This window comes from Impatiens glandulifera, chromosome 1 (assembly GCF_907164915.1).
Source record: "Impatiens glandulifera chromosome 1, dImpGla2.1, whole genome shotgun sequence".
NCBI classification, from domain to species: Eukaryota; Viridiplantae; Streptophyta; class Magnoliopsida; order Ericales; family Balsaminaceae; genus Impatiens; species Impatiens glandulifera.
The window spans coordinates 66,107,626-66,133,285 of NC_061862.1; the positions used below are offsets into that span (position 1 = coordinate 66,107,626).

At 25.9% G+C, this 25,660-nt stretch overlaps 1 protein-coding gene across 1 annotated transcript; it reads right to left on the reverse strand.

Moving 5' to 3' along the window:
* Positions 1–7,983: 7,983 nt before the first annotated feature.
* On the reverse strand, positions 7,984–10,202 carry LOC124930598 (glutamic acid-rich protein-like). Its single transcript, XM_047470930.1, has 12 exons — positions 10,153–10,202; positions 9,944–10,085; positions 9,596–9,617; positions 9,431–9,516; positions 9,144–9,302; positions 9,036–9,062; positions 8,894–8,965; positions 8,731–8,778; positions 8,559–8,648; positions 8,450–8,476; positions 8,313–8,366; positions 7,984–8,205 (listed from the first exon to the last, which is right to left on the reverse strand). Exons 1-12 carry the CDS (start codon positions 10,200–10,202, stop codon positions 7,984–7,986), a joined length of 999 nt encoding a protein of 332 aa, XP_047326886.1.
* Positions 10,203–25,660: the final 15,458 nt, after the last annotated feature.

A 25,660-nucleotide genomic window follows, 5' to 3' on the forward strand; every position in this document is an offset into this window, starting at 1 on the left:
ACCAATCCTATACTAGAAAAAGTAAAAAAATTAATAGGACTAAGATGAATAGTTGAATTTAATACACAATGGTATTATTAAATGATGTTAATTTCCTGTATTTAATTAAAATCGATTCCCTTCCGTACTTCTTAGGGTTTTTTTTCATATTTCTCTTTGTTTGATAGAAGTCTTTTTATTCTATTTTGTTAATTACATTTTTTTTAAAATTTAGGAGGTATAGTTTTATGTTTTTGTTGGAAATTGTTGGCATCAGGGGCGGAGCCAAGTACAAGCCGATCCGGGCTGTAGCTCGGGTAGTCCTAAATATTCGTATTTATTTATCAATAGTAACGGTGAATTACTATCGTTATTGATTATTTTTCGTCACTGAAAGACACTAGTGACAATAAACTTAGTTTATTTTGTTTGTTTATTTGATATTATAATAAAATTAGCCTGGATAGATTTTTAATAAAAAATTAACTCGAGTAGGTTTCAAATCCTGACTCTGCACTTGATTGGGATTGGTATGGTGATGAATTGTTGTCTTAATGACATAGTATTTGTTATTTGAATTATCATTAAAGTGAGCATTTCTGAAAAATTAGTAATATTTTTTACTCATATTTACATCAATTTTTTTTTTATTAATTGTGTTCATGTAAATCAGTCAGCATGTCCCACAAATCATTCTTTTGAAAATTTTCATAATTAAATATATGGTAATTAGTAATTTTTTTTCTAAAATATATGATGTTGATTTTGGTCTTTGTACTCTAAAACAAATTTAAATTACATCATTCACTACCTTTAAATTTTAACACAGTTAAGTTAAATATATATTTTTAATCTAACTTTTTCATTTTTCATTTTTTTAATACACTTTTTAAAAATAATATAAATGGTTTTTTTGTTATACAATAATGTTTTAAATTAAAATAATAAATATTTATGAATTATTTACAACATATTAAAATATAGTGCTAAATAAATTTTAAAAAATTATTTTGATGTTTGAATACATTATGTATTTATTATATATATATATATATATATATATATATATATATATATATATATATATATATATATATATATATATATATATATATATATATATATATATATATGTGTGTGTGTTTATATGAATAATTAATAGTTTTAAAATATTAGAAAAGACAAAAAAAAAAGTTCCATGTTAAATATATTAATCTTTTATAATATTATTTGTTAAATAATGTATGTAGCATTATATTTTAATAGATTTTAAAGTTCATAAAAATGTATTATTTTAATTTATAATATTATTGTATAACAAAAAAAATATTTATATTAAATAAAAAAATAAACAAAAGTGTAGTCAAAATATATTAAAATAAATTAAAAAACTGAAAAGAAAAATATTTTAATAACATTTAAATTAGTAAATGATCTATTTGAGACTTATTTAATAATATACCAAACAAAATAAAATGGAATGTACTTTAATTTAGGCAATTAATAGGAAAAAAATTAATAAATAAGTATTATTTTTGTCGTGTAATTGTAATAGGGTAATTTTTACCCAGTTTAAGTTAGTGTTAGTTATGTTTATTTCTACTTTAAATGTATATTTGAATTAGGTTTTTGCCTATTTATGCACATTTATATAACACTTACATTTTGTAAGAAAAAAAAAATATATCTTAAAAAAAATATAAGAGAGAAAAATATTTTATATTAGGTGATGTATAAAGTTCCTATATATCATTTCTCTAATTATTTATTAAAATTATTTGATAGAAAATTTAGTTTGACTTTCTTAATATACCGTTCATTATTTCTTTCAAAATATATCAATATTTTGTATTCAATTGGACAGGCACAAATCTTCAAATCATTTAGTTTATTCTTCTAATAACTTTGATTAATGTTGCATAAACTTGTATTGTATAGAATGTTTCAATTTTATCACTCTCATATGTAGAGCCAACGTTAGGCTTGTTTGGTTAGCCTGCCTCGCCAAACAATTTAAACGGGTTGTGTTCAAATATTAGCAACCCATCAGAAAATGGGCCTACACGGGCCAGTCCGTTTGGGTCACGGGCCTAAGAGGATCGGGCTTGGGTTGGCCCGTGGGTTGACAAAAAAAATATAATCTTATTTATAGCTTTATAGGCATATGTCACATAAGCCTAGTTTTTTTTCTCTTTCAAGCTACAACAGTCAATACTTAATACTTCGCTCATCGACCGACGACTAATTATTTGTTACGCCTTATTCTAACAATAACGAAACAAGTTCTTCACAATCGCAATCTTCTATCACACACATACCTGTCCAAAGTGTAGGAGCAGTTAAATGAAAGAGAAAGAAAATCTTTGATGTAAGTTTTCTAATGTTTTTTTACTTGTACTCTCTAATTAGTTTATATTTCCTTATTATAACTATTTAAATTAATGTAAGAAATGATGGCATATGAGAGCCAAACAATTACAAGTGCTGAAAAATCTCAATTGGATCTCTATTTGGAGGAGCCAAAACTTGAATTTGTATATTATCAAGATTTGGATGTTTTGGAGCATTGGAAGAATCAAAAGAATCTGTACCCAATCCTTTCACTTATGACATGTGATGTTTTGGTTATTCTTATAACTATTGTTGCATCAAAATCAACTTTTTTCATTGGTGTTCAGGTGCTTACCAATTATAGAAGTTTCACTCTTCTTAAAAATGTGCAAAATTTTTAATTATGTTATTGATTTATTTGTGACTTATGACTTCATATATTAATTTATTTTGATTTGAATTTTTAACTATCTTCATTTTCGTGTATTTCATATATAGATAAAAATCAAGAATATAACGTAATAGCTACATCAATATTGTCCAAATAAGGATCAAATGTTCTAAAGGATACTGATGCAGACATTGAAGAGAAATGTGATGAAGAAGAAGAATTTGACATGGATTATATCTCGATTGATAATATTTAAAAAATATTGACTTTATTGAAATTTCTATTTTATGAATTTTTCAAATTTTAGTTACTTTGTTGAATTATTTGGTCAATTAATATTTAACGACAAACAAGATTCTTGTTTGATGTGTATTATGACCATTTGATCATGTTCTTGGACTCTTATTTTCTAGAACTATTAATGATTTTTATTTATTTGTATTGTGACAACCTACGGGCTGACCCGCCTAACTCGCAACCCACCTTGGGTTGAGTCGGGAATTTTCAGCCCGTCAGGATGGTGGACTGGCCCACTGTTGACCCGTCAAACGATGAGTTTTGGTAGGTAAGCCCGCCCCGCTATGGGTTGGCCTGTCTGACCGCTCTACTCATATGTACTCAATATAAATTTATTTAATTCAGATATATTTAATATTTTTAATTAATTAATTTTATTATTATAATAATATTTAATTATATATATATATTATTACTTTAAATAATCACTATAATTTTTTAATATTAATTTTGTAAGAAGAATATTTTGTATAACATAAAAAGTTTCTTGGGTTTATTTGGATTTAATAAATTTATATGCTTTATAGTGTATATATAATATTAATTTGTAAATTATATTAATTTTAAAGTTAAAATTTGAATAATAACTAGTGAAAAAATAGAATAAAATTCAATAGGATAATTTAAATGGTTTGAAATTATAAAAATTTAGTTATTTGAAAAAAAAAAGTATTAATATATAATAATATATATTTTATTTATTGTCCCATTTTTTATATATATTATTTAAATAAAATTAAAATGTATTTGATATTAAAATTAATAAAGGAATATATAAAATAATAATGAATTTATTTAAAAAATAGTTAAACAACCCATATTTATGTAGATAGGATTATGTGTGAACAAAATACTCTTATGTATTTCTATGCCCTCACATGGGTAGATTGATATGACTAAAAAACAATTACATCAAAATTTGATGAAATGATCCTGATAATGAGTTTAATTTGGAAAATGACCCACGTTTTATAACTCCGCGTATTTTTTTGTTTTACGCCCCGTAACTCTTCCATCTTGTAAAAATAAGACTTTCGGCCTGCAAAATATCCATCTTACCCCTCTAGCGCCCCTTACTGCTCATTAACGTGTATTACAATATCCGCATTTCATATAAAACACGTGATTTGTTTATACGTGTATTACATAAAACGCGAATATTTTAATATGTGTATTTTTATTATACGTGTTTTACAATATCCGCGTTTTATGTAATATGCGTATAATCAACTCGCGTTTTACATGAAACATGGATATTATAAAATGCGTATTTCATAGTATACAAGCTTAATTTGCCCTCATTTAAAAAAAACATTTACATTCACGACTCTCTCTCTCTCTAACCCTAAAAATCCTATCACTCCCTCCCTCGCTCTCTATGCCACGACCACAACCATGACTTCTCTATTTGAAGACCCGCAACTCTTCTTTCTTAAATGGGTATGTTTATTTTATGCTATTTGATTTGATGATTTCTTAGTTAGTGAACACAAGGTTATAGTATAGCCAGGTTATATTATTAGTTAGTGATTCGATAACTCCTGAATATGAATGAATAATATGTTATGAATAAAGACAAATGTCACTCATACGTATTGTTGCTCACTCACGCGTATTGCTGCTCACTCACGCGTATTGCTCACTAAGGAGGAGTTTCCTACTAGGTTTCATGTATACAATGTGCCCAGATTTGCCCACAAGTTTGCTTTAATTGACCTATTGGATAGGGGCTCATATCCATTGCAACAAACTTCTGGGAAAGTTGCTGCATTGGATTTCCATGATACCTTAGCAGGAAACTTCTCCTCGGTTATGGTTGACGACATCTGCAAAAAGCAACAACAGAAGTAAGTAAAAATCGTGAGTGAAGCAACAACATAACATTACAATACGCGTATAATTATCGTTGAACTGTTTTCAATTACAGCTCACGTTATTCTTAACTTAGATGGAGAGTGGAAAATTACGGATGGTGTTACTCATTTTGTTCCAAACTCAGCCAGAGGTTTGAATGTTCCCCTAAATTTTACATATGCTGAATTAGTTAATATGATTTATTCTGCTACTAATTTTGATAAATATAAATATTATTTATTGCTTCAATTCAAGTATAATACTCCAGGTATGGATGTCAAATTTTCTTATATAACTGATATCAAACAAGATATGGATGTGGACTTATTTTTACATGAAGCAATGACAATTCACCATCGCACTACATTGTGTGTATCTTTAGTAGAGAATTCACTACCTAGAAACCCAACAAATCCAACTCAAAAAAGTTTTGTGGTTCCATAAATTAATGATCCTAACATATTTCCAAAGTTTCAACAGTAGGAGGTTGTCTTTGAAACTCAAAATGACATTGAAGAAGAACCATGTTTGCGTCTGAATGAGAGGTTGATGATTGGGTTCCTATTACCTAACAAAGTAGTTCTTGTGTTGCTAGTACCAATCCAAGTAGTGTTTGGGTTGCTAAGACCCAACCAAGCTATAGTGATTGGGTTGCTAGTAACACACCAAATAGTGAAAATCCAATATCTGAGGCATTAACTTGCACAATCAGATTGAAAGTAAGTACGTTGTTTGAGAATAAAAAGAACTTCAATTGAGGTTACATAAATATGCGATGACTAATCATTTTAAATTCAAAGTGAAGAAATCAAAAGAAGAACTTTGGTATGTGAAATGTTTGGATCAGAATTGCAAGTGGAGATTGCATGCTGTGAAAGAAAAATCCTCAGAGATGAAAAGATAATACATGTTCAATTGTGACGAGGCAAGAGAATGAAAGGCAAACACCATCATGGATTATTAGGGAATGCATGAAGAGCAAGTACATGGACCATTACGATTACCACATTCCTATGAAAATAATGAAAAACATGAAGAGAAGTTATGGAATAAAGATGAGCTATAATAAAGCTTGGAGGTCTAGGGAAAAAACCCTAATGGTGGTGCGAGGAACTATAGAGGATTCCTATGGTAAATTGTCATCATACCAGTACATGTTGGAGATAAATAATCCGGTTACCATAACAGATATCCAGACAGATGAGCTTGGGCATTTTAGGTATATGTTTATGTCCTTAGGTGTCTCAATTAGGGGTTTAAAAGCTTTTATTGTCCTGTATTGTGCATCGATGCTAGTTTTCTTAAGCACAAGGTTGTAGGTCAACTATTGGTGGATATAATATTGGATGCAAATGAACAACTATATCTTGTTGCTTTTGGCATCGTTGATTTAGAGAATAATAACTCATGAACATATTTTATGCAAAAACTAAGAGAAGTTATTGGGTTAGTCCTAATCTCGTCTTTATATCTGATAGGCACCCAAGTATTGACAGTGTATTGTGATTAGTTTTTCCATAAGCATATCACAGTGCATGCACATACCACATCAAGATGAATATTATGACCAAATTTAAAACGGATCACTACCACGTAGAGTTTGATTTGGATTTTCGTGCATACACCGTTGTTTAATCGGCATTTTGACAAGATCAGGACTAAGGACCCTCGTATTGCTGTCTATTTGGCATATATTGGGATAGAGAGATGGAGTTGTGTCTTTTTCCCCGATAAATGATACAATTAAATGACAAGCAATTACGTTAAAAACTTTAATAGTTAGAGTAGAAATGCTAGAAAGTATCCCATAACAATCTTAACTGACTATTTAAGATTCACAATACAAGAATAGTTTCATAATAGAAGAGAAAAAGCATCCAATCACACAAACGTTTATCTCAAAATTATGAAAAGTTCTTACGTGAGCAAGTTGAGAAGGCCAAATTATATAACGTCAATCCACTTAATCGATTCGAGTTTTATGTGCATGACGGTGAATCTGGTTTTAAAGTTAACTTCAAAGGAATGACTTGTAGTTGTAGGGTATTTGATGTATCTGGTCTTCCTTGTACTCATGCCCTTGCTGCTACCCGTTCTTGAAAATTGGATCCTTATGACTTCTACTCAAGGTAACAATTGTTCACATGTTTAATCGTTATCTTTAATATATTTAACCAATTTCTCACAAGTTTAATTAATATCTTTTTCAGGCATTACTCAACTAAATCGTGGTTGAATGCATATGTGGAGACATGTTATCTAGTTTGTCATTAAGACGTTTGGGATATTCCCGAAAATATTAAGCAACAAGTGTGCCTAAAACCACCTATTAAGGTGAAGAAAGGGTGGCCAACAACAAAGTGTAGGTCATCCCAAGGTGAGACTCGTAAGGTCAGGAGACGATGCATCTCATGTGGTGGTCAAGGTCATAACAGGGCAATATGAAAATCAGTGATGTCTGCACCATCTACTGCAAGAGTATCATCTCAGCAGCATGAGTCATCATCTGAACAACATGAACCTTTAGCTTGAACTAAATCAGTACTTTTATGTGTGGAATTTTCTTAAGTCCTCTTAATGTTGAATAATTGTATTGTATGAAATTAATGTTGTTTAATAATTGTATTGTTTGAAATATGTGTTAATTTTTGTATATTTTGATGCAACATAATGTTCTAAGTGTACTTCAAACAATGACTCTTAGTGTTGAAATTCCACATATTTCACCATAGCATTGATGAGGCTAAGTCTGTAGATGAAAATGATGAGACTAACAAATGGTGAAGGCCTTTCTATGGATGATGATGGAGGTAGTTGTGTGCATGGACATTTTTAATTCTAACAGGGAAATATGAGTTAATCCTTAATTTCTCATTATAAGCATCACAATATTTTACTATTTAGAACAATATTTGAATTACTTATATTGTTCCTATTCAATTTTTACAACAATAACTCACGTATATGACAATATGCGTGAGTTATTGTAATATGTGTATTAGAACAATAAATCACGTATATGACAAACATATCCTTCTTTTCGACCTTGTCTTCCTTATTCTTGTCCACCTTCTTCTTCTCCACCTTCTTTACAAACACATCCTCCTCCTCCTTGTCTACCTTCTTCTTCTTCACAAACACATCCCCTCCTCATTGTCTTCCTTCTTCTCCACCTTCTTTTGCACCTTCTTCTTGTTTACCTTCTTCTTGTCCTCAAACACATCATCATCCTTCAACACCACATCCTTCTTTAGATCCTCATCCTTGAGAACCACATCCTTCTCCACCATCTCATTCACCTTATCCACCACATCATTTACCTTCTCCACATCCTTAATCTTCTCATTAAACTTCTACACATCATCAATATTAGACAAAATATGTGAATTAGACAAAATGCGTGAATTGTACATATCTCAATCTTCTCATTCATCACATCCTCCTCCACCATCTCATTCACCTTATCCACCACATTATTCACCTTCTCCACATCCTCAATCTTCTCATTAAACTTCTGCACATCATCAATATTAGACAAAATGCGTAAATGAGACAAAATGTGTGAATTGTACATACTTAAATCTTCTCATTCATTACATCCTCCTCCACCATCTCATTCAACTTCTGCACATCATTAATCTTATGTGAATTGTACAAAAATTAGACAAAATGCGTGAATTTGACAAAATGTGTGAATTGTACATACCTCGTCCTTCTCACCATTCAACACCACATCCTCCTCGACCTTATCATTCACCTTATCCATCACATCATTCAACCAATGCACATCCTCAATCTTATGTGAATTGTACAAAAAATTACACAAAATGCTTGGATTGGACAAAATGCGTGAATTGTACATACCTCAATCTTCTCACCACATCTTCCTTAACCATCTCATTCACCTTATCCACCACATCCTCAATCTTCTCATTCAATTTATGCACATCATTATTTTTATGTGAATTGTACAAAAATTAGACAAAATGCATGAATTATACAACATGCGTGAATTGTACAAAAGACGTGAATTGTGCATACCTTAATCTTCTCATTCATCACATTTTCCTCCACATCCTCAAACTTCTCATTCAACTTATTCACAATATCAATCTTATGTGAAAATGTAAAAAAAAATCAGTCAAAATGCGTGAATTGTACAAAAGATGTGAATTGTACATACCTCAATCTTCGCATTCATCACATCTTCCTCCACAATTTCATTCACTAGATAATCAATCAACACATTCACCTTCTCCAAATCTTCATCATTCACCAGATCCTAATTCACCTTCTCCACATCCTCATCCTTGTCGTCCAACAATTCCTCATCATTGTCTTCCTCATTCACCTTCTCCACATACTCATCCTTGTCTTCCTCAATCTTTTCTTTATCTTCCTCATCCTTCTCCACCACCTTCTTCTTGTCATTCTTCTTCTTTTTCTCTACCTTCACATTCTTCTTCTTCTTCTCCACAAATACATCCATATCTTCCTCCTCAATCTTATGTGAATTGAACAAAAATTAGACAAAAAGCTTGAACCTATAAAAAAGGCAAGAATTTGAATTGTACATACCTCATCATCGTCTTCATCCTTCACCTTAACATTCTCCTCCTTCTTCTCCTTCAATCTTCTCCTGCTCTGTTCCTCCTCTAGTGTTGCTGATAATATGTCAAATTGTTCTTATAGTTGGTTCAACATCTATTTTATAAGATTTATTTCAGTTTTTAGTTCATTTACCTCTTTCGTCAGTTGATCCAATCTACATCCATCTGGGGAGTTGTCGATGTTGGAGTCATTTGAGGGCCATCATCATCTTGGAGATATGTTAATGTTAGATTCATTTGAGAGTCATCACCATCTGTTTGAGCCTTGGTGGCGCTCTCGATAGAATAAGAGTTGTTAGGGCTGGGGGTAGGGATGCGGGTTCTTCTCCTCATGGAAGGTTTGGTATGAATAGAATGAGAGATATTAGGGTGAGTAATTTGTCATCTCTTCCTCCTGTCAGGTTTGGGAGGACTACATCTTCAATCTCTTCATGTTTCCTCCTTCTGGAATCAAGTTCAAATAATGAATCATACAAATTACCTCGCATATCTTCAAACTCCTCCCCACCATATAAGATTTCTCCTCTTTAGACACTTCCATCTTTTTGAAAATCTTGTCTTGCATGGAAGTGTGAAGATCAGAGGCGGTGCTCTTCCTGCTGAATTTGTACCAAGCGCAACATCTGGGCAAGTTTGGGGACAAACATTTTGATAACCTCATAGGTTCACACTTGGAAGGCTAGTGCAAACCCAAATACAATATAAGAAACGTCGACGTTCTTGTCTTTCTTCTTCCCCATGGCTTTCTTCTTGTCTAGATTATCGACCTAAGGTGTTCCAAGTGCCTATTCAAACCCCACAGGGTTGCTCTGAAGAACAACTTTCCCCATGGAAATTGGAGGAAGGCGTCGATGTCCTTGACCATGTGGAAGAGTATGATATTTATTATCCTCCTTGGTCAATGACAAAGAGATAATGACAAACTAGGAATAACAACATCAACTTCCATGCATCTTCCTTATCAGAGTAAGACACAAATCTTGAGTGAAGGTCTCATGTTCTAACAATCATATTACTTTTAAAATATTTTACCACCAAAGGTGGACATTTTTCAACTTGATTGAAAATGGTTTCCACCGTAGGGAATCTCCCAAATTTGAGGTCTGTGACCAAGGAATACTCCTTCATTCCAAAGCACAACTGTTATATTCTTTAGTCTAGATCTTTAATCCTTAAATTTATATATTCTTAATACTCTATGTCGATAAATCAAGATAAACTATAATTGCGGAAACGTACCTGGATCTGGAGTGAAGAACGGTTCATTAAGTCGTTCTTTGTTATTCTATTCTTCTTGATCTTGGATCTTCTTGTTCTGGATCTAGACTTGGATCGGAATGTCTGATGTGGGTGGGGTTAAGTTTCCAACCCTATATTGATAGCCCTCTTCAATGTTCTTAAGAGATGAACGGAAACTTTATTGTCTGATGAGAGAAACAAATTAGGTAGGCTATCTATATGGGTTGGGGACCTAGCCCTAATATACCCATTTATTATTCGTCCCATCAACGAAATAATAAATGGTATTTCTACTTCTACACAAATATGTCCCCATATTTATTATAGATGTCTAAATAAGCTCATAACTTTTATACTTTAATAGATCACTTTAATTGGGCTTTAATCTTTATTATGATAAAAATTAATATACAATTATTAAATAATATATGTACCCAAATATTGGAAATAATTCCAATAATCTCCCACTTAGGTCATATAATATTTCATTCAATTGTATATTATAACCTTAAGAGCTCAAAATATTGTTATCATTTCCAAATACATCTATATCAATCTCGTCCATCAATTATATCAACATAGGATTAAAGCGATTTTTGTTACATTAATTCGTAACTAAACCCTCAATAGTCACATATGTCAATACAATCAAATGACATAGATTAAACATGGGTGTGTAGTGTGGATTAACATGTAGTGTGATCTTTAACATGTCTAATACCAACTGATCCTCCTTTATTCCTTATAGAGATCAATCTGAATAACTTTATAATCTTGATTTCTTTAAAACTAAATCTTTAATTTCTTTAGAAACTGATTCTTTAATATGCACATAAATTCCAAATTATATCCATACAAGCATCACAATACAAACTCCCACTAAACTGTATATCATCTAAATATGCAATATGCATATGAACAATATGTTCATGAAAGACCTCGAATAGCAAATATTTAGAGAACTGATCCGTAATTTTAGAGTTTGTCCAAATATGTCCAATAGATAAGTAAACATTCTGAATTCGTTATTTTCCAAATAGTTCGACTTAGTCGAACTAATATTACTCTTAAAGTAAAAGAACTGCAAATTATTGTAACGTAATATCTTTAGTGGTCTTTCTATATCATTCATAATTTGCAACCCCGTAACAAAAATTTGCAGTCAAATTCTTTAATTGGATGCCACAAAACACCTAATAAATTCTGCCATCATGTCGAAATAATTCGAGTGTCTGCTTAACACTTTTACGAGAATTAATTCTTTAAACTAATAATTAAACTAAAATTATGTGGCACGAATTTCCGACTGTTTTGGTATCCAACAAAATTCGAATCAATATACAAAATGATCTCTATCCGATTCGATTTCACTATATGAGTATGTAATGTTTTGTTCTTAAAATGTCACATTACTTGTTTGATTTCTTTCTTAATGATTCAAACCAGGATCCTTCAAGTATTTGTCCAACATCATAAATATACTTAATTTCTTGATTCATATAATCTTGAGCATACATTAGACTCTTGTTTAAGGAGTCTTTTGTATTTATTCATTTTCAAAACTAATCTTGAAATACTTATGAGACTAAAATTTTTCTTTAGACTTTTTTTAAAATATCCAACAATTAATATTTAACAATTCTTTAGTCCAATTTATTTTCTTTAGGCCTATAAGGCCCGACCTTAACTAGACAACCCCAAAAGAATTCACTAGTTGTTTTAGTTGAATCTTTATTCCATATATAAGTTGTAATTCTTAATTCTTCCTTCTAAATGAATCAATTACATGAAGATATTCCATAAATGTTTGTTTCCAAATAAAGAGTATCTAAAGTTGTTCTTTATTTCTTCATCTTTAATATGAATTGTCAATTCTCACATCGATGTTTCTTTCACCATCAATTGACTTTTGACAGTTAACTCAACCGTACATCAACACATTTACTTTATATAGTAATAATGAAGTTTACCATCAAATGTGTACGAGTACTAAAGTTAAATTACTCTTAGAACAAACAAAAAAATAAATTGTAATATGTATTCTTTTATGCACCACTTTCTTTAGTAAATTTCTTTTAGGTGCAACATCTGCAATTCTTACAACTTCATTTCTTTATTATATTTTTAGTTATTTGCTAAGTGAACATTATTTATATTATTTTTGTTTCAATCTTTTATTTTCTTACACACAATATGATGTGAGTTCATATAAAGACGGAAATTCACATCAATTAACTTAAGTGTGAATAAGAAAATTCAAATTAGATGCATGAGAATACATTAGTGTAACTCTAACTTTAATGCATTTAATTTTGAAACAAAATAAAACATATGGTGTATTTTTTCTTATGAATTCTTTATTCTAATAATAACCTTAACAATTTTAACCCTTTTAGATATAATTCTTAAAAAAAATAACAAATTCTAGACACGCCTTAAAAAATCTTCATCATATAAAATGAATTTAAGATGTTGACAAGAAAAATCCGTATAAACAGAAGTGTTAACTTAATTAGATAGCAAAACAAATGAACAACATACTCACAAAAATTTAATAATCACATAAATTCAAAATAATGGTACGTCTCATCATAAGATACCAAACGCAACATTAATATTTAGTCTTTGAACATTAAATATTAACTTGCAAACGATACTCTTTTGTAGTAATCAAATATTAACAATAAGTCCTGTCAAACAATTTGTTATCTTTGGATAGTCCAATTATTTACATGGACACCGAATAATTGTTACATATTTATTACCACATGTACATAATGTTATTTTGACCAATTATTTATCTTCCTTTGGGCCGATTAAATAACCGCACGAATTACATACACACTACCTTCTTAATTTATAAAACATATTAACCTACACAAGAGAACCTACTTTGGTAGGATGTTGTTTCAATTAATTGATTTAATAAATTAATAACTTATGTACATACTTTAAGTGTGTAACTTGACCAATTATTAAACTTCCTTTTGTCTGATTAATAATCGCATAGTTACAAACACAACCGTCTTAATCTTATAAAACAAATATGTTCTATAAATTAATAATTTGTACATTATTTAAATTTGCAATCCGACTAATTATTAACCTTCCTTTGGGCTGATTAACAACCGCATAATTACAAATTTAAGTGGGCCTAAAATTGTACCAAATTTTGAATGTATTATTAATACCGAAATCCGAATATTTTTTTATGTATCAAAATTGCATAAATTCCATATGTGTTACACAAAATAAATAATTGTAATTTTATTAATCACTCAATTATTTCTTAATAACAATATATATAACTTTAAATTTCTAAATTTATCAATTATTATATTAATTGATATATTATAATCTATTTCCTTAATTATTTGATAAATATGACAAAGAGTTGTTGATATTTTTATTTATTTTTTAATTATAAATTATTATTATTAATAAATAATAATAATAAATATTTTCTTTCTCTTTATTCTTTAGTCTGAATAACATAAATAATAAATATCTTAATTAAATTATAAATTATGATAAATATAAACATGTATATCTTTCTTTAATTAATTCTCAAATCATAATAATTATATATATATATATATTAAATTTCTTAATTTACTTTATTTCATAATTCCTAATCTTTATTTTCATAAAATATTTTAACTTTATTCTTAATTTTATATGGATGTATTAATATATTAGCAGTTACTTAATATTTAACCAATTAAAATAATTATTATTATTTTAATTATTTAATTAATAATTAGTTATTATTAATTAAAAAAAATTTGAATTCCTTAATTAATTATAATAATTAATTATTATTTTAAAACTGAATTTCTTAATTAAATACTCATATCTTAATTTCTTAATTATATATATAACTCTTTAAATCTCCTTATTAATAATTATATATATAATTTCTTATTATTATCAAATCTCTGTAGTAATAATTATATATATAATTCCTTATTATTATTTTTTATTATTAATAATTCGTTTATATACCTACGTTATTCTTAAACATATACATTAATTATTATAAATAATTAATATCTTAATTAAGTTATATAAAATAAACTCAATTAGAATTTTAACAGTTCAAATTCCCATAATTCCTCAATATATATAACTAATTCCTTAATTAATAGTAATAATAATAATTAATTATTATTCTTAAAACATTAAATTCCTTAATTAGTTATGAGAAAAACTGAATTCCTTACTTAATTATAAAACTAAATTCTTTAATTCCTTAATTAATTTGGTTAAAATTCCTTATAATTATTATAATTCTTAAATTCATAACTAATATATATAATATATTAACTAATATATATAACTCCAAATAATAATAAAAATATATATATAACCCAAATATATATAATATATTAATTAATATTTTCCTTAATTATCTAACTAATATAAATTAATAATAAAAAAATATTAATTTGACCAACTTAAAAAAAAAATGTTTCAACTTTCTTATCATAAATTCCCCTCTATATATAATTAATTAATTCTTTAAATAATTATAATTAATTATTATTCTAAAATCTGAAATCTTTAATTAATTATAACTAGTAAAATACCCTACGTTGTACGGGAAAAAATATAAATAAAGTTTTTATATGATATTTAATTCAATATGTTTATATATAATGAAATAAAATATTTATATAAAATTAATAATAAAATAATATATATTTATATTAAAAGAAAATATATATATATGAACTTACAATATTTAAATTTTTTATAAACGAACTTATATGAACTAAATATTCTTATATAAACATAAATATAAACATGAACTTACACTATTTTAATTTTTTTATTAATTTTATAAGTTTAGTTCTTTTTAATGTTAAAGAATAAAATTTTTTAATGTAAATTTAGTGGTGTTCTGCAAAATGTGTTCATAACAATCATTAAGAGATACTAAATCATTGGAATAAGCTAAATTTAACCTCTTCAACAAAAACGGTGTCACCCTCCTTTACACCAAGTTTAGACAAATACTTCTATACCCACATGCTTCTAAGATGTGCTGAAATCTTCTTTTTAAATCTATGTAATTGTAATGAAAAGTGATCAGTTATGTTTACATGTTGTGTAGATGAAAGTTAAGATTTTAATTCCATTTAAGCAATCTGGTCCATTAGAGTCATTCCATGTCATCTCCATCTGCAAAATGTGTTTTCATAACTCAATCATTAAGAAGATACAAAATCGTTGGAAGAAGAAAAACCTAAATTTAACATCTCCAACAAAAACGATGTCACCTCCTTTACACCAAAATTTAGATACTTCCAATACGTGCTGAAATTTGATACAACTAAAATCATTTCATTACACACTCTTCACAATTAACTACATTATAACTGTCACTTTATTCTCGTTACTATATTTAACTCTAATACCTTTCTCTCTTGTATCAAAATATTCTTTTTGAATCTATGCAACTGTAATGAAAAGTGGCCAGTTATACAATTATCAATTCAAGTTTAGTAATGAAAAGAGAATCCAACATAAAAAAAATAAAAGGTTTATGCTTTGTATCATCATCACAACCAAAAATATGTTTATAGGTTCATTCATAAACACTTTTGTATTATGCTTCTGAAAAAACGTTAATAAATTTATGGATACAAAAATATGTATTTGGCTAAGATACAATGAAAATAGAAACCTCCCACTCTAAAAGAGAGTAATATTTGAAAACAAATTTGTATCTAAACATTAGTATGATACTTCAAATATTCTAAAGACATTAAGATTTCTTTTAAAAAAAGGTAAGACCTTGATTTATATTGTTTCTCTTTGAGCCAATATGAGTTTATAAGCTGCATATATCACTTCTAAGGTACCATTTCCCGTGACAACACTCATACAAAAACATTTAATACCACATCCTTCAAAATTTCCTTGAATGATACCCAATTTTCATGTGCTTCTGGATGATCCATTTTGTTATAAACTACCAAACATGTTTCTGAATCTATGTAACTGAAATGAAAAGTTGTCAGTTATATAATTATCAATTCATGTTTAGTAATGAAAAGAGAATCTAACATAAAAAAATAAAGAGTTTATGCTTTGTATCATCATCATAAACAAAAATATGTTTATATGTTCATTCATAAACACGTGTGCAATATACTTCTGAAAAACTGCTAATAAATTTATAGATACAGAAATATGTCCCTAGTTGAGATACAATGAAAATTGAGACATCCCACTCTAAAAGAGAGCAATATTTGGAAACAATTTTGTATCTAAACATTAATATAAGATTTTAAATATTCTAGAGATATTAAGATTTCTTTTAAATAAAGGGTAAGAACTTTATTTATATTGTCTTCTCTTTGAGCCAGTATGAGTTCATAAGCTGCAGGTATTGTGGGTACCCTTTTCAGTGGTAGCACTAATACAAAAAACATATAATGTCACGTCCTTTAATATTTTCCTTGAATGATGCCCATTTCTCATATGCTTCTGGAAGATCAATTTATTTATAATCAACCAAACATGGTTTTTCAGAAAGTTCTGGAATAAACAATTATATTTCAAGCTGAACTGAATCATATTCGTATTCTGGCTGTTCAGATGAACCATCAATAACTTGTACCTGGTTTTCATAATGGTTATAAAGAAGCAGTAGCACAGTATGATGACATTAATGAATATATAGTTTCATTTTAGCAAAACAAAACAACTTTCTATGTAACTAAGAAATTCATGGATTAAACCAAAACCTTGGTGAGCGCCCTCGAGTAAACCAGGCAAATCTGTGACAACCATTGTTATGTCATAATCGAATTAAACAATGCCTAGAGTTAGAAGTAAAGTGGTGAATTTTTATATAATCTCATAATTAACCCTAGATTCAATTATAATAAAAGTTTAAAATTGGCTCAAACTTTAAGCAATTAGGAAGAATAAAATTTATTTAGACAGCTTTTAGAATCAAAAGTTGAGAAAATGGTGGAGGGTGCACTCTCATCTGAAAATTATATAAAAGTTTTATTTATTAAAAGAGATTAGAAAGTAAGAACCTCTCTTTGTCATTTCGTCGAACACTTAATATCCTACAACTATCACATCACTCCTCCGATTCTTCTCATCTCTCCTCTTCCTCGTCGTCTTCATCGCCACCGTCGTCTCATCGGGGGAAGAAGACGATGCAGTCACCATCTACGATGTCCTGCAACAGAACAATTTTCTAGTAGGTCGGTCGTCTACCAAAAAGTGTAACAGAATACAAGATCAATCGAAACTCAGAAAAATCAATGTGTATCTTAAGGATACCTGTAGTTACAGCGTGGAATGTTAGTAGAAGACGACGCGATGAACGCCACATCCTCTTGTGCGTCAATCTCATCTTCTCGCACAACCGGCTTCTGCATTACTTCTTTATCTAAAAAATTCTGGATTGAATTAAACATTAAAAATAATTGGAGCCTCGCGAAATCTATCAAATAATATAAAGAGAAAATAAAATATAAATTAATTATTAAAGTTATAAAAGAAAATAAAAAAATATTAATTAGGAAGAAAAAATTAATATATATAAAAATGGAAAGAAAGAGAAATTAGTAATTATGAAATGAGAGTTAAATTAGTAATTATTGTAAGAGAAAATTTGAAAATTATTATTATTATTAGGTATATTATATATATATATATATATATATATATATATATATATATAAGAGAAAAAAAATTAGGAAAAAAAATTTAATATATATAAATTTTAGGTGAGAGAAATGTTATTTGTTTTTAAAATATTTAATTTTTAGATAAATTAAAATATATATAATTTTTTCTTTTATTAAAAAAAACATAAAATTTATTTGTGTGAAAATATAAAAAAAATTATATATATATAAAAATTATTAAATATAAAATTATTAAATATAAAATTATTAATAATGTAATATATATTTTATGTAATTTGTGTGAAAAATAATATATTTATATGAGAGAGAAAATAAAATAAGAAAGAGAAATTAATAATTATGGTAAGAAAAATAAATTAGTATATATATATATATATATGATGAGAGAGAAAATAATAAATATATATATAAAAAAAATAGATAAAATACACAAATTAATTATGAGAGATAAATTATATATATATACATAATAAATATGAGAAGAAAATAAATATATATATTTTAACTATTTTTTTAAATTAATTTAATAAATATGGAGACTAATAATTTAAAAAAAAGACTTTTCATTACTTAGGAAGGAAACTTAATATATAAATGAAAAAATGATAAAATAAAAAACAAATTAATTATTAGCTATACAAAATAAAAATAAATAAATATTTAATATTAAATATAAAATTATTAATAAGGTAATATATATTTTATGTAATTTGTATTAAATAATATATTTTATATGAGAGAGAAAATAAAATAAAAATAAAATAAGAAAAATAAATTAATAATTATGGTAAGAGAAATAAATTAGTATATATATTAATGGAAAGAAAGATAAATTAGTAATTATGAAATAAGAGTTAAATTAGTAATTATTATAAAAGAGAATTTAAGAATTATTATTAGTAGGTATATATTTTCAGAATAATATAAGAAAAATATAAATAATTTTTTTATAAAATATTTAATTTAATAAAAAAGAATATATTTATATGAAGAGAAAATATATAATATAAATATATAATTAATTATTAATAATTGTTTGATAATATAAGTAAATTTTATGAAAATAAATAAATGGGTAAACGAATCAAATTTTTGAAAAAATATATAATAATTATTAATTTATCTCTCATTTTGTAATTATTTATCAATTTTTTTTTCATAAGACAATATGAAAAATATATATATAAATGAGAATAGAAAAAATAAAAAAAAATTAATTATTAAAAATACAAACATAATATAACATAATATTATAATATTAAGTGTGTTTCCTAAATTTATATATATTATATTTTTCTTCTTAATTAATATTTATATATATATATATATAAATTTGGTAACCCTAATAATTAATTTATATTTTATTTTCTATTTCATTATATATATATTATATTTTATCATTAATTTTATAATAATACAAAGAAAAAATTATATTGTTTTACAAATAAAATTTTAAAAACCAATATTAAACATTACCACAGTTTATAAGAATTTCTCTCTCCTATCAAAATTACTTATACATAATTACTAATTTATTTCTCTTACTTTAATTATTTTAATTATTAGTTTAACTTTCCTAATTAAATTTTATTTTATTTTATTAATTTTTGTTTCTTAATTATATTTTTTTATTATTATATGTCTAATATATATTATTTTTATTCATTAATTTTATATAAACTTATATTTAATATTAAATATTTATTTATTTTTTTATATAAATATTTATAATATAAAAATAATAATATATATAATAATAATAATAATATATATAATGATGTTTAATAGGATTATTAAACTTACACTAAAATTATAAATTTCTCCATCTTAAATATTAAATATTCATTACTCTCTCATATTAATAATATATATTTCCTAATTAATTTTCTTTTTTATTTTCTTTCTCATCCTATATATATATATATATATATATATATATATATATATATATATATATATATATATATATATATATATATATATATATTTTATAACTCTAATAATTAATTAATTTTTTATTTTCTTTTCCCTCATTTTTATATATATATATATAAATATATATATATATATATATATATTTATTATCTTTCTCATTTTCTATATATATTTCATATATTTTTACACATAATTTTTAATAAAATAAAAAATTATAAATATTTTAATTTATTTAAAAAATTAATATTAAACTGTTCTCTCTCTTCAAATTTTCTTTTAAAATCTATATATATAACGTGGTCTGAAGAGGGAGTGAAATCGTCTTCGAAATCCATTAGCTCCAGTTCGAAATTGGCAATGATCATAGGTTAGATTTAACACAAAAGGTCAATGAGACCATCAGGTCAATGAGACCATCATCCAGTTAGCATTGCATCCCTTTAACCATAAAAGAGCATTGCATCCCTTTAACCATAAAAGATAAATAGTTTAGGGTTCGTAAGATATATGCTGTTTATTTTTTTTGAAAAAGAAAAAGAATAGAAAGCTTACCACAGGTCGAGGAGAGAGTGAAATTGTCTTTAAAATTCATCTGCTACAAATCCTCATTGAAGCTGTCATTCAGCTTTAGCGTAGATCGCTCATCTAGTGCATGATAGTGTACCAAAATCCTAAGTAAAAATAAATAAATAAGTGAGAAACGGAAAAGTAAAAAAAAAACATGTAAGAGAAAGAAAAGTTCACAACTATTTATATTGTTTTTTTCTTATTTATGTTTAATTCTCATTAATTTATCATTTATTAAATTTAACGTTTTTATCTTATTTATTTCTAATCTTTCATTTATTAAATTGAACGTTTTTTATATTAAAATAAAATAATAAAAATAATAATTAGGAATGAGAAATTAGTAAAATAAAATGATAAAATAATAAAAATAATAATTAGGAAAGAGAAATTAGTAAAATAAAATAAAAATGAATTAGTAAAAATAAATTAATAATTATGATAATTATGATAATTATGATAAGAGAGAAACAGTTATAAAATGTTAAAAAAATATAATAAGTCTATGAGTGAGAGCGTAGATGTCACCCTATATTTATTTTTGTCATAATATATTATATATACAAAAAAGAGATAAAATACACAAATTAATTATGAGAGATAAATTATATATATATATAATAATAAATATGCGGAGAAAATAAATATATATATTTTAACTATTTTTTTAAAAAATTATTTAATAAATATGAAGACTAATAATTTTAAAAAAAGACTTTTGGAAACTTAATATATAAATGAAAAAGTGATAAATTAAAAAATAAATTAATTATTAGCTATACAAAATTAATTAATTAATTATATATATATATATAATGAGAGAGAAAATAAAAATTGAAATTAATTAGGAAATATATTATAGATAAATTAGTAGTTATGGAAATATAATTATGATAGGAAAGAGAAACTCATATAAAATGAGGAAACTAATAATTATATTAAGGAAGAGAAATATATATATATATATATATATATATATATATATATATTATGAAATAAATGTATATATATTAAGAGAGAGAAAATAATTAATATAATTAAATTAGAAAAAAAAAATGACTTGATTTGTGGATGATTGTGGAGAGAGCGTGTTTTCACCTCCAACATTTTAAATTAAGCGTCATTAGTTATATATAGAAAAAATACAAACATAATATAACATAATATTAAGTGTGTTTCCTAAATTTATATATATTATATTTTTCTTCTTAATTAATATTTATATATATATATATAAATTTGGTAACCCTAATAATTAATTTATATTTTATTTTCTATTTCAATATATATATATTATATTTTATCATTAATTTTATAATAATACAAAAAAAATTATATTGTTTTACAAATAAAATTTTAAAAACCAATATTAAACATTACCACAGTTTATAAGAATTTCTCTCTTCTATCAAAATTACTTATACATAATTACTAATTTATTTCTCTTACTTTAATTATTTTAATTATTAGTTTAACTTTCCTAATTAAATTTTATTTTATTTTATTAATTTTTGTTTCTTAATTATATTTTTTTTATTATTATATGTCTAATATATATTATTTTTATTCATTAATTTTATATAAACTTATATTTAATATTAAATATTTATTTATTTTTTTATATAAATATTTATAATATAAAAATAATAATATATATAATAATAATAATAATATATATAATGATGTTTAATAGGATTATTAAACTTACACTAAAATTATAAATTTCTCCATCTTAAATATTAAATATTCATTACTCTCTCATATTAATAATATATATTTCCTAATTAATTTTCTTTTTTATTTTCTTTCTCATCATATATATATATATATATATATATATATATATATATATTATAACTCTAATAATTAATTAATTTCTTATTTTCTTTTCCCTCATTTTTATATATATATATAAATATATATATATATATATATATTTATTATCTTTCTCATTTTCTATATATATTTCATATATTTTTACACATAATTTTTAATAAAATAAAAAATTATAAATATTTTAATTTATTTAAAAAATTAATATTAAACTGTTCTCTCTCTTCAAATTTTCTTTTAAAATCTATATATATAACGTGGTTTAAAGAGGGAGTGAAATCGTCTTCGAAATCCATCAGCTCCAGTTCGAAATTGGCAATGATCATAGGTTAGATTTAACACAAAAGGTCAATGAGACCATCATCCAGTTATCATTGCATCCTTTTAACCATAAAAGATAAATAGTTTAGGGTTCGTAAGATATATGCTGTTTATTTTTTTTGAAAAAGAAAAAGAATAGAAAGCTTACCACAGGTCGAGGAGAGAGTGAAATTGTCTTAAAAATTCATTTGCTACAGTTTGAAATCCTCATTGAAGCTGTCATTCAGCTTTAGCGTAGATCGCTCATCTAGTGCATGATAGTGTACCAAAATCCTAAATAAAAATAAATAAATAAGTGAGAAACGAAAAAGTAAAAAAAAGAACATGTAAGAGAAAGAAAAGTTCACAACTATTTATATTGTTTTTTTCTTATTTATGTTTAATTCTCATTAATTTATCATTTATTAAATTTAATGTTTTTATCTTATTTATTTCTAATCTTTCATTTATTAAATTGAACGTTTTTTATATTAAAATAAAATAATAAAAATAATAATTAGGAAAGAGAAATTAGTAAAATAAAATGATAAAATAATAAAAATAATAATTAGGAAAGAGAAATTAATAAAATAAAATAAAAATGAATTAGTAAAAATAAATTAATAATTATGATAATTATGATAATTATGATAAGAGAGAAACAGTTATAAAATGTTAAAAAAATATAATAAGTCTATGAGTGATAGCGTAGATGTCACCCTATATTTATTTTTGTCATAATATATTATATATACAAAAAAGAGATAAAATACACAAATTAATTATGAGAGATAAATTATATATATATATAATAATAAATATGAGGAGAAAATAAATATATATATTTTAACTATTTTTTAAAAAAATTATTTAATAAATATGAAGACTAATAATTTTAAAAAAAGACTTTTGGAAACTTAATATATAAATGAAAAAGTGATAAAATAAAAAATAAATTAATTATTATCTATACAAAATTAATTAATTAATTATATATATATATATAATGAGAGAGAAAATAAAAATTGAAATTAATTAGGAAATATATTATAGATAAATTAGTAGTTATGGAAATATAATTATGATAGGAGAGAGAAACTCATATAAAATGAGGAAACTAATAATTATATTAAGGAAGAGAAATATATATATATATATTATGAAATAAATGTATATATATTAAGAGAGAGAAAATAATTAATATAATTAAATTAGGAAAGAAAAATGACTTGATTTGTGGATGATTGTGGAGAGAGCGTGTTTTTCACCTCCAACATTTTAAATTAAGCGTCATTAGTTATATATAGATTACTAAATTCTATATATATATATATTTAATTATAATTTAAATAATTAATATGATAAAAAAATTAATTAATTATAAATAAAAAACTTTGTCAAATATATAATTAATTAATATTACAATAATCGATACACGTTATGTCACACCCAAAATTTCATTTTAGACCGAGTAAAACTTCGGTCTTGGCAAAAACCAAGGGCCTAGGTCAAATCGGGGTCGGGGCCGAGGTTAAATCTATGTCACGACCGAGGGGGTCCGACCGAGGGAAAATCTATGTCACGACCGAGCAAAAATCTATGTCACGATCGAGGGGGTCCGACCGGGGAGTCCGACTGTTTATATTTTCCAACCCTCTTTTCTTATGACAAGCAGGTGACGAGGCTTTTGTATTATTATATTATTAAACCCAAGTGATGACAAGCAGGTGACCAACCATCTTTTGTTATCCCATGCCTAAGACAAGCAGGTGATCAGCCCTTTGTATTATTATATTATTAAACCCAAGTGATGACAAGCAGGTGACCAGCCATCTTTTGTTAGCCCATGCCTAAGACAAGCAGTGACCAGCCCTTTGTATTATTATATTATTAAACCTAAGTGATGACAAGTAGGTGACCAACCAACTTTTGTTATCCCATGCCTAAGACAAGCAAGTGATCAACCCTTTGTATTATTATATTATTAAACCAAGTGATGACAAGCAAGTGACCAAACATCTTTTGTTAGCCCATGCCTAAGACAAGCAGGTAACCAGCCCTTTGTATTATTATATTATTAAACCCAAGTGATGACAAGCAGGTGACAATCCATCTTTTGTTCGCCCATGCCTAAGACAAGCAGGTGACCAGCCCTTTGTATTATTATATTATTAAACCCAAGTGATGACAAGCAGGTGACCAACCATCTTTTGTTAGCCCATGCCTAAGACAAACAGGTGACCAGCCCTTTGTATTATTATATTATTAAACCCAAGTGATGACAAGTAGGTGATCAACCATCTTTTGTTAGCCCATGCTTAAGACAAGTAGGTGACCAGCCCTTTGTATTATTATATTATTAAACCCAAGTGATGACAAGCAGGTGACCAGCCATCTTTTGTTAGCCCATGCCTAAGACAAGCAAGTGACCAGCCCTTTTTTATTATTATATTATTAAACCCAACAGGTGACAAGTAGGTGAGTAGTCTTCTTTTAGTACTATAAATAGGGCACCCCTTCCTTCATTATATTCTTTTCCACCATCTCTCTACTAAGAAAACTAGAGGCACACTTTTAGAAGCAAGATCGTAGCACCTTTAGGAGCAGGATCATAACATAGCAGCAAGATCATCTTATAAGGCAAA